Source organism: Ambystoma mexicanum, chromosome 1q, assembly GCF_040938575.1.
Source record: "Ambystoma mexicanum isolate Mex_15411 chromosome 1q, UKY_AmexF1_1, whole genome shotgun sequence".
NCBI classification, from domain to species: domain Eukaryota; kingdom Metazoa; phylum Chordata; class Amphibia; order Caudata; family Ambystomatidae; genus Ambystoma; species Ambystoma mexicanum.
Genome location: NC_090922.1, coordinates 252,680,056 through 252,691,719, shown reverse-complemented (window position 1 = coordinate 252,691,719; position 11,664 = coordinate 252,680,056). Strand labels below are relative to the sequence as shown.

General features: G+C 44.1%; 1 protein-coding gene across 1 annotated transcript in view; it reads right to left on the bottom strand.

The window, feature by feature from the left end:
* Positions 1-570: 570 nt before the first annotated feature.
* The window catches only part of CIBAR2 (CBY1 interacting BAR domain containing 2), a 274,308-nt gene continuing 263,214 nt past the window's right edge, over positions 571-11,664 (bottom strand). The window contains exon 9 of the mRNA XM_069638286.1: positions 571-11,154. Within this exon, the coding sequence (XP_069494387.1) occupies positions 11,017-11,154 (138 nt within the window). The 3' untranslated portion in view covers positions 571-11,016. The remainder of the gene's footprint in view (positions 11,155-11,664) is intronic.

Here is an 11,664-nt window from a genome sequence, read left to right as displayed (position 1 = left end):
ATGTTTGCAAACCGAAAGGACTCCTCTTATCCCAGCAGCTGACAGGAAGTGGGGCTGCTCGCATCAAACCAAAGTTAAAAGTTTTTAACCCACCAGTGATCTGGATCTTTAATTTGAATACAAATATTGAACAGGTCTGATCATACTTTATTTATAATAAGACATTTTCATATGATCCAGCATAGCAGAATACTCTGGCTTCTACACAAAGTGACCAATCAGCTTCATTATTATCCGATTTAATTATTTAATTTGGCACTCAATGTAGCAATCCAAGATGAATGGGCGAGTCGGCCCTTTTGTGTCATAATCCTGGGAATGTATATTGCAAATTTCTCTGAAGCGAGCGCTCAAGTCACTGAGCCGTTTTACCTCTTAATATTGCCATGTTTGTCTAACCCGTGTGTGACAACACGTCAGCTGCTATTCCGTTGTAAAACAACTTTGAATCACACTGTTAAATAATGGAAAACGTCAATCAAACAAACATTAAGCAAGGGTAGGGAATAAGATAAAATGGTGGTAACACGTGTTCAAGAACGGGAAGGCGAAGCACGGCTGACAATGACAGAGGTTTGCAAAAATGTTTAATAAACTCCCAGTACTGGCTGCGACAGAAACACGGAAGATTTAAAATACACACAGCATTCAGTCATTAATATAAATTCATAAATAACATGATTTCACACTTCATATTTAAGAAAGTGAACACAAGAACGAAACGTTTGCAAGGACAGGAAATCGGGCACAAGAGGAAGCATATTGCAGTTTAATTAACACCTATAGGGTTAGTGGGACTGAGGACGTATACTTCACAATTCACATAAAACGCAACACTTCATTTTTGTTTTTATTCTGCAGAATAAGTATCATGCTTAATCATCATGAGAAAACCAAGCCAAGATCAGAAGAACAGATTTTCTGTTGACTTGAGGCATCCATTTGACGAATGCCAAGACCCAGTCACATTGTAACTGCCTTAACACACTGCAAAAGCAGAGCAGGGTCAATCTGAGAGCTGTCAGTTATTTAACAGTATATGGTGTTTGAACACCTATGCACAAAAGACCCATTTTGCATACAAAAAAAGAAATTCTGCCATCAGCAGTGTTGAATATATAAAGTATAGAAAAATCAGAAATATAAAAAAAGGTGCCTTTGTCTTTGCTCTTCAGGAAACGTGCTCCCACAGTATCCCTCCATCCTCGAGGCAGTACTCGTGTACAAGGGGTCTGCAACCTGTATCGTGCCAAATGTTCTGGAGTAGGACTGCAATGATCCCACACCATGGATTATGCTAGCTAGGACATATGGAAATTGTAGTGCAAAACATGCTCAGAGGTTGCAGAACCCTGCCGTAACAAACCAGAAAGAGCAAACATTGCACTAGCCAAGTTTAAAATCGAATATAACACTGCATATTATCGTTAAGTATTTGAGTCCCATTCACATTCTGCCCACTACCTAGACCTATACAAATGCACGTGTAGGTTTAGCCTAGTAATTGTCAAAATCCGAATACTGCTAACCCTACTTAGCAAAGAGACAACAAGACTAGGCCAGAATGCCCATTAGGAGGACAGAAGAGGCCTTCCATTTATTGAAAACACAGTCTTGACTAGCAACTGCTAAGAAACACCAAAATGAGTGCAACAGAAAACACACTCAATGTCAGGGGCAGACAGACGCAAGGTGTGCAGGAAATGCAAGCAAACCACAAATTATACTACAGTTGAATAATGCACACAACAAAATACAGAACTGACTTTATAAATGGAGGTGGGCTAGATGAGTTAGGGACGTCCAATACGTTGTATCTTGGCTTTAACATACTCTTAAAACCTACTGCCACATACTGGTCTTGCCTGCAACTTCAGAAACAAACTATTTTTTTGGGGGTGTGATCCAAGTAGCCACCATGGAGTATTCAGGTAGTAAACTGAAGCAGCATGGTCTTCTTGGATCTGCAGGCCAATCATTATACTGACTGCAAAATTCAGGATACCTAGGCACATCCTGTCTCTATGACTGGAAAGCAATGTGGTGGTGTGGGGGGTGGGGGGGTGATGAGAAACTAGTTGGAAACTAGTTAAAATGCCCAAACTTCAGCAGTTTGCCCAGAGCCCATCAAAGAGACCAAACTGAGCTCCACAAAGCAGAGGCACACCACAAGGCAAGCGTTGCTACTTCTCGTCACAAATGTGTCACTACAGAGTGCAAACAAGTGACAGGTTTATATGGTCAGCTAAATGGCATAGTACCTACCCATGTAAGCAAGTAAAGCAGAGGCATTGGTAACTGGTGATTTGAGACATTACACCACAGGTAGAAAAGGTGACGATAAGATAAAAATGTGCAGTCATCCAGGATTATACTCTAAAGGGGATGTTTGTCAATATTCTTTGTACAATATTTTGATCAACTTACTCCAAGGTTCTCCTGTTTTTTCATTCAAAGCTCCTTGAAGCAGAAAAGGTCAATTGCAAGTCCTTGGAATTAAGCTCAGATGGCGCAATCTTTTGTTTCAGGATTACAACCTGCTGAAGGCTAAAGACGAGGGATTACTGGAGCACATAGTTCAAGCGCTAGGCATAGTAAATTAATTTTAAGAAATATATCAATTTGTTAAAAAATAAAAATTCTATTTTAAGAAAGAAAAAAAAAAGGAAGGAATAAGACTTGGCAATTATTTAAACTATGTTAAAGTGTGCCTTTAAAGGGTTAAAATGAGAAACCTTCCCAGTCAAAGAGCATCAGATGACTGCTATGTTGAACCTGAAGAGAAGGCGCGGTACCATGTATTCTCTTAATTGAACACCCCTTTTCGGAAACAGATGTTGGACCACCAGCACCGTTAGCCAGGTATTGAAGTGGGAATTCAATAATCTATGAGGGACTTTGGTACCTGAATGTTGATCCATAGAGCCCTACAAGAGAGGAGAAAAACCGAACCTTAAAAGTGTGGAAAACCAGCATCAGAAGGAAAGTGAAGGACCGCGTTCCATATTAAAAGCTCTGCGAAATAAAAACTGTACTCCCAGAAGAAACCTCCAAAGTAAGGACTAGAATCTGGTCTGGGCTGTCTTTAATGGTTGTTGTGCCTAATGATTTGCTAAAAATGCCATGCTATAATGCCTTCCTGTCTGCGTGGTATGGGATTTCTGTGTGCCCATAATATGTTTGTTGTGTGTGTAAATTCTAGAAATTAGAGAGATTGTTTTATTTGAGGTTTGGTCTCAAATGTATTGGTATCTTATTGCACTTGCAACTACCATACTGTACTGGACGCTGTATGTTACGATTTCCATGTAGCATGTTGTACTGCATTGCTTTCCTCAAAATCTGAAGAAAACGGTGCAGGATGAATTCTTGCATTCACAGGATGAGAACTTCACCTACTGAATTCCTAGAAAACTGAAGAGCAAGAGGATGCAAGTGTTGCCATTGTAATCCCGAGAAATACCCTCTGTACGTACCAGAAAGGAGAATAAAGTGCGGTGACGGGCTTATCTAAAGGCATGAGTCTTGTGAAAGCTAAGTGTGAGGACCTAGAATCGAGATCACAGCGGAATTCAGGCATATTATAGGGGTGCCAGAAGATGCACTTACAGCTACCATGGAGAAAGCAGTGGAAGAACTGCTACAAGAACTTCTAGGTGATCCCAGGTGGTCCCCACTCGTTGTTAAAGAAGGTTCACATAGGGGACTGACAGAGAAAAACAAGCCTGGAGGCTATCCAAGACCATTAATAGCCTGCCTGATGTCAAGCCGCCGGCTCCCGGTTGTCGCTGGAGGCTTTGGAACGCTTGGAGTTGGCGGCGCCATTAGGTTGTTCCAGGGTTGTTTTCCTACTTCCTGGTTTACTGCTCTAGTCTTTTCTGTTCTGTCGCTCTGTTTCCGTATTTAAGCCCCGCCCCTTTCTGGGTTCGGCGTGTTGCAACTTTGTCTTTTCACTCTGTTGCTTTGCTCCTGTGTATCGCTTCGCGTCCTGCCTTGCTTTACTGTCCTGTGCCTTCTTTTTCCTTCCAGGCTTATCAATTCTTTCTTTACCTGTTTTTCTTTGCCCTGCCTTCTCCTGTGCTTTCCCCCCTCTCGCTAGTCTCCGCTCCACTTGCTGCTCTTTGCTTTCGCCCTTTCCCTTCCTGGGCTGCTGATTTATCAGCTCCTCGGCTTTCCTCATCTACATTGCTGCTCCTGTGGTTCCTTTTGCTCCTGTGTTTGGGTATGTTCTCCCCTCTACCCACTGAATGTACAAACTTACCTGAGTCTGGTCCTTTGCTCCTACTCCTCGCAGAACATCCTTCCTGTGCGCCTGCTTCGGATCATCAGTCATCTAGCCCTGGGTTATCAAGGCACCGCAGCAACACCCTTCAGGACACCTTTACGGTAGTGTTCCGGAATTCCATCCTTCTAGTCAGCTCTAACAGTTTCAAGACAACTCGGCGTCTACCATCGCTACCAACACAGAGGTTTTTTTAAGCTGCTGCTTTTTTCCTCTACAATTGGTCTCTGCGGGAAGGGGGCCCACTGCTTCCCTGTCTAGCAGGGAATCAGGGTGGCTTCTTACAGCAGACGACCCTATCTCTTCACAAAAAGAAAGAAACCAAAGAAGAAGCTTACCCGGCGCGAAGCATCATCAGAAGAAACAGGTGAGGAGGAAGGGGAGGTGGACATTGATATAACTGACAACCCACCTATCACGGCTAAACCTGACAGATGAACTACTGTGACAAGGACCTGGCACTACGGGCTGCCCGCGAGAAACAGGAATTAAAGATGGGGTCCAATATTGTAGGCATCTTCCCGGACAACACCGTGGCTGTGCAACAGGAGAGGCACACCTTTACTGGAGTCAAGAAGCTCCTTAGGGAACACAACATTGCTTACACCATGCTCTACCCAGCTTGGTTGCGCATGCAGCATAAAAGTAAGACCTACCTCTTTACGTTCCCCAAGGAGACCACTATGTTCATAGTGTCTCATATCGCACTACCATCAGGACGAGAGCCTGCAGAGGCTTGACATTTTGCTTGCCAACACCCACCCACCTTGATTCAGTAAGGAGGTGTGGATGGCAATGATCCAGCTTTCTCCATGCGATACATATGTAATGCCCATATCTGGGCACCTATATGGTCCTCCATTCATAACAGCAACTGTTGCCCTCCGATGCGACTGCAAACAATTGTTGGGTAAGTTTAGGTAGCAGGAGATTGGGGGGTGGGAAGGCACATAGTCAAAGTTCAGGGGACTATGAGGGAGGTGGTGGGGGAACGAGGGAAGAGTTGCGGAGCAAACGTTATAAAATGCACATGTTGAAAGTCAAAATCGGAGGTTACATGCTGGGGCACACGGTTAAAAATGGACAAAGTGATAGATACAGGATGACACCTGCCGGCTAAGGGGGCTCTACTGTAAAGATGTTAAGCTGGAATGTATGGGGCCTAGGGTCACTAATAAAGACATGGAGAGTCATTTCATATGCTAACAGGCTAGGTGTTAAGATTTTATACCTCCAAGAAACCCATTTGCTTGGTCATCGGGTGCACCGTGTAGCACCGAGTTGGGGTGATCAGCAATATTACACCTCACACTCTACCAGAGCCCGCGTGGTGATGATACTAATACACTGCTCCCTCCCTTTCTTACACCACATAACTAAGTGATGAACAAGGAAGGTTTGTAGTTGTGCACTGAGGTTCTACTCAATTTATACAGCCCTAACGTAGATGACTCAACTTTTACAGGGATGTGTTTCATGAATGTGCCAAATACCCAACAGCACTTGTTATTTGTGGGGGACTTTAATACCATATTGGATCCGCAATTAGACCGAACCTCTATATCAGCTAGGTCTCAGACCAATCCAGCTTGCACTATTCAGGCACAAACCGAGGATTTGGGGCTTGAAGATGTATGGCGAAAATTGCATACAACCCAGCGTGGATACACATTTTACCAGTCAGTACATGACATGCACTCACGCATATACCTATGGCTAGTTACTCATAAGCTGCTAAACTGGGTATTGAACAGTCAGATACCTCCTAGAACATTATCAGACCACTCCCCAATTCTGCTATCTTTACAAATTGTCGGTCATGCTGAAATGAGAACACAATGGCTCTTTAAACTGGCAGCGCTGGCGGACATGGTATTCAGGTTAAATATAAAGGAACATATCAAATGCTCCATTAAAAATAATGTAGGCTCAGTCACCACAAAGGCTATACTGTGGCAGGCATTCAAGGTTTATATTTGATGCATAGACATTTCTGCAGAACATGGGGTGTTGCGGGACAATGGAAGAGAATTGAAGAGGTGCGAGGCTGCACTAACACAACTGTGGCAGAAATACGTGACTGACCAATTCACAGCAACCAGGCTGAACATTAAGATCTCCCAGGACAAACACTGCGATATAGCAAACAAGGAATTGCGGTATTTCGACAGGCCAGCGGTGGCGTGGCGCTAAGGAGAAGCGAATAGACCAGAAATGTTTCTGGCGTACGCAGTCCGTTCTGGTAAGTGTAGTCTCAATTTCCCCCAGTATAATAATTCGACCGGACAGCTCTGTGGCAAACCTCAATAGAGACGTGAATACAGGATTTTACGATTTGTATGCTGCACTATTCACCGGGAAAGAGGAGACCAGGGCTAAAGAAATTGATGAGGATCTGGATTCCCACAACCCTTTTATCATCTGAGGTGCGAAGGCCACGGGAATAGCCCATGAATATAACTGAGGTTAAAATAGCCATTAAAGATCTCCAGAAAGTGAAAGCACCTGGGTCCGTCGGACTGGGCGCAGAATTCTGCAAAGAGTTTATACATGAGCTCACCCCCCGCCTATCCTGGGTCAGAAGCCCAGGATACTGGGATCCTTCCGAAATCGACGCAAAGCCATAATCATCTTACTACTTAAACCAGGCAAATCTGCAAATTAATGTGGGTCATATAGGCCACTGTCATTAGTGAGCATTAAATCTTCGACGGATGTATAACATTATCTCACAGCTACGATAAGACAGTCAGGGTATTGCGGTTACACTCAAAATGGAGAAGTCATGCGACAGTGTCCTGGCCCTTCCTATTCATGGTATTGAACAACTACAGATTTGGGCCAAGCTTTATAAAATGGGATAAAATGTTAAATTCCCAACCATATGATAACGGCATACTATCCTCCACATAATTGCTGGAAGGGGGCACTAGACAGGGGTGCCCACTATCACCCCTACTATTTGCCTTAATCCTAGAATGGCTAGCAGACCTAATGTGTGCCCGCTTCAGCAACACTGCCATTCATATAAACGGCTGACCTGATCACGTTATATGCAGATGATATAATTTTATAGGTGGGGATCTGCAGCGCTATGTACATAGAATACTAACAGCGGTGCAGGATTTTGGTAGATATTCAGGCCTGCACCTAAACAGCAGTAAGTCTGAAATATTTCCATTAACGGGAGGCTCTCGGTAACCCAGGAACACCTTTCGTCTACATCGGTCACCCCATATACCTTGGGATAGAAATAGCAATTACTTTGGCTCTGACCAAAACCCTCAATTATGATACCCAAATGACAAAAATAGCTACAAAATTGGAAAGGTGGAAGCACCTCCCTATATCACTGGCAGGGCTGGTTGCACTAGAAAAAAGATTATTCTACCTAAGCTCCTGTACCACGTTAGTAACATATCACTGTGGCCAGGGAGATCGTTTTCCAATGAAATAGCCAGGCTGTGCTCTACATTCGTGTAGAATGGACAGGTAAGAGTGAAGTGGCAAAGTCTCACACAACCGTATGAAACAGGTGGACTTTCAGTCCCTGACTGAATTATATTATTTGAAAGCGCAAGCACACATTGCAACATACTGGTTGGAACAAGATTCAGGCCCACCGCACATGAGATGAGAGAGGTATAGTGTGCCCCCTGGCCCGATGGTACACTCGATTGTAGGCAATAGATATCAAAGATCACACCAGCTAGACACGGTAGGCGCTACACATGAGGCATGGTGAAAGCTAACGTACTGCCCCAAGAATACAGTATTGTATAATAAAGCAATACTTATTTGGACCTGTCAACCCCGAACCCCCGCCCGAGATAAGCTACTGGCAGCACATTGGTGTGAAGCAGGTATTCAAATGTTGGGATCTGTTTAAAGAAGGTAGCTTTATTAAATGGGACACCATTAAGGCATACATAGGCGATACACCCCTTCAACGGTTCAACTATTACCGGGTCCGCTCTGCGATTGCAGCAGCAGGGCCGTCATTCCCGTCAGAACCCAAATCACACCAATGCCTTACTTGCATAATGTCGCAAAACATGGGAAAGAAATCCATATCGTTGCGATATAAAATTGCACAAACATCTCGAACATCGCAGCCTGTTAACATCAGGGGTAAGTGGGGAAAGAGATCTCAGCACTTCCATTACAGATACACACTGGACACAGATATGCAAACTGACAAAACGGGTATCCCTGAATTCCAGGTACAGATGAATACACTTCAAAGTCCTCAATAGAACGTATTAGAGACACCTGCAGGACTTAAGAAACTGTTTCCCACTGCAGAGGGAAGGTGCCCAGATGTAATAACTTGGGTGCCGATATATTGCATATGCTGTGGAATTGCCCGGCTATGGCTGAATACTGGGAGTCAATATGTTATACGCTTGATATTAGAATAAGTCAACCTCCGATATGGACACCTACTGACTGTGTATTGGGATACACTAAAAGATTGAACGCAACGCAAAGTAAACTTGACAATATGGGGCTCGTATTAGCTAAAAGAGCTATGCTCATGCAATGGACATGGAAAGAGGCACCTTTATTGAAGGACTGGATTCCAGATATGGTACGGGCCAATGACATGGAAGAGATTTATAAAAACCACCAGTTGTCCTAGAGACATTTGAGGGGACTTTCGTTTGTTTCTTACACGTATTGGGGATAGCAATATGTGATCATTGTAATATCCAGCCTACCTACATATAAGGTGTCTACCCATGAAAAACATATTTTTGTGCGTAATGCTGTTAAAATATACTGTTACCATGTGCAATAAATCAAATAAATAATTGATGTTAAAGCCAGAAAAGAAATTGAATGGGAAATTACCATCACAACCGCAAACGTAACACTACGCAACACCATTATGTTGTGAAACATCAGCAAGTCTCCATCAACCCTCTTAATATTTTTGTGAGAGACCAATATCAGATTTCTTAACCCCCAACACAGACATACCCCAATTCTGTTTATGGGCAGGGAGGGGGCGTTAGCTTGTAAAGCCATGGTTGACACAAAACATTATTTGCAATAGAGTGAAGAATGTATTTGCAGGATGTTGACATTCGAGTCCCTTTTGGACAAGTGGGTTAATTTTATGTTACGTGCATGAACCCTAAAGCAGATTTGGGAAGAAAGCTCGATTGAGAAACAGGAGAGCAAAGCTAGTAAACAAGATTTGTTTTTCTGGCGTGCCCCAAGTGGGAAAGAAAGCACCATTCGTACATTAGTAAGGGGATCACACTAGGAATTAATTGGATCTAAAATTGCATTGAGGAGTCTTTTGGGTTCTCACCAACTCCTAAATGGCTTGCAATGCCACAGACCCTTTTCACAAAGATGCATTTAACTTATTTTCTAGTGGTATATCTTGAAGCCGCGTCAGGCAAGACTTTCCGTCTCCTGGGTAGACCCGTTTGAGTGCACCACACTAATAGTTTAGCACCCCGTTACAAGGACAGGAACAGGGGTGACGGACTGGCAGCCAGAGTTATAGGCCCGAGCGAAGAGAGGACCTATAACGAGGGCACCGGTACGTTACCCCCCCCCCCCCCTGTTCCAGCCCTTGGAAGGGGGTGCTAATGAATGCTACCGCAGCAACAGTCCGGTAAGTGGGTCAGTGGAGAGGGCTAGGAATAGACAGCAACAAAAAACGGAGGATTGGGGGAAGATGGTGCATTCGGGGTAGGGGAGGCAACCTGCAGGTTCTGTGGAACGCGGGCTGAGCTGCCGGTTTCAGCCCGTGATCCGTGGAACCATTGGCTGTGCCCCGGGTGCAAAAAGCAGTGATGATTAGACCGTCTTACTCACTGATTTGCAGATCTGGGTAGAACTGAAGTAAAATAAGACCGTTTGACACAGAGGTGAATTTGACAGTCTATAAATCCTAGAACCTGAATAACTAGGGCAGTTAAAAAACAAATCAAACTTAAGGTGCTTCAGAGTCAATGGGACTCATGAGGTTGGCGGTAACCTGCCGGTGCCACCGGCGGGTTGCCGCCAACCCTGTAACACCAAATCCATCGCCCGACTTCGCAGTGCCACCGGGACATTACAAGTCCCAGCAGCACAGGAAGTCAGGCACCGGTTTTTCCGGTCCTTTAGGACTCCATGGGAGTGGGGAGACGGAAGCACCGGCAATGTTGCCAACGGTGCCAGTGCTTCCATGGCGAATCTTTCTACCGGGGCCGATGCGCATGGCAGGGTCAGACCTGTCTTGCACAGCAGCCCCGGCAGGCAGACTCGCAGTGTGGTGGTGCGGAAACAAGGGTGCAGTAAAGCTTACCGGCACCCTTGCTTCCAGACCGCCACACTTGCAATGAGGCCCAATGTGTATGAAACAAAAACGAGAATATCAGTATAATACAAATGAATTACAATACTCAGACTAGTTTGAAACGGAAAGAGCAGCATCAACTACCTACAACCAGGGCTACCAATTTTACACACTGAAGTAAATTGAAAACAAAAATGCATTATAGCTCAAGAATAGGTTAAGTCTTTTCTAGGGGTTGTTTACAGAGATAGACTTAACTGATCCCAAGAACGTGTTAAGCAGTTCTCTGCAGTCCAATCAGCAGAATAATGAATTCTTTGAGCACTGTCGTAGGACAATTGATAAGTTCTTCAAAATTGGGGCAAATTAATTGCTGACGAAATTACTATTATGGGTGTGCATGTCCTTATTCTAATTTCCAATTCAAGGACAATTATCTCCGAACACGTGCATATTCCGCACTGCTAAAATCATCTTCTTCATCATCATCCTCTTCTTCCTCCTCCTCCTCTTCTTCTTCTTCGCTGTCATCTTCTACTGGCTTATTTGTTCGGATGGTGCTCTGGGCACTCTAAAATTAATTAACAGGCAAGTTAGTCTCTTTTCAGAATGTTATGGAGCGCTGACTGAGTAAGAATGAGATGAAGCCTGTACATGGATCACACATCAACTAGCATAATGTGTATACTATAGAATGGGTGTTTGAGCACCGCATAGGCATTTTATATAATACAACATGGGTGAACATTCAGGTTTCAGAATAGGTGATGGGTGGTTAGGCATGCAAGTTGGAGCAGTAAAATGTTGTAGGTTAGTTGGCTATAGCTTTAGAAAGGACTAGTAGAAAACATCATTGAATAAGCACAGTTCCTTACTGACTGCTTCCTTCCAAGCACCTGCAGCTCAATCCTCTATTTTTGCATAAGCGTTACGAGAAGGTAATGCCACAGTGTCCATAGTCAGACCCTGAGAAGAGTGGATAGGGACCCCTCTAAGCCTGGGGAGGGAGGCTTACCAGTGTGAAAGCCAGAGCCATTCCTTCCCCAGATACATGAGAGAGTGAGAAAAAGGTCTCACTCAC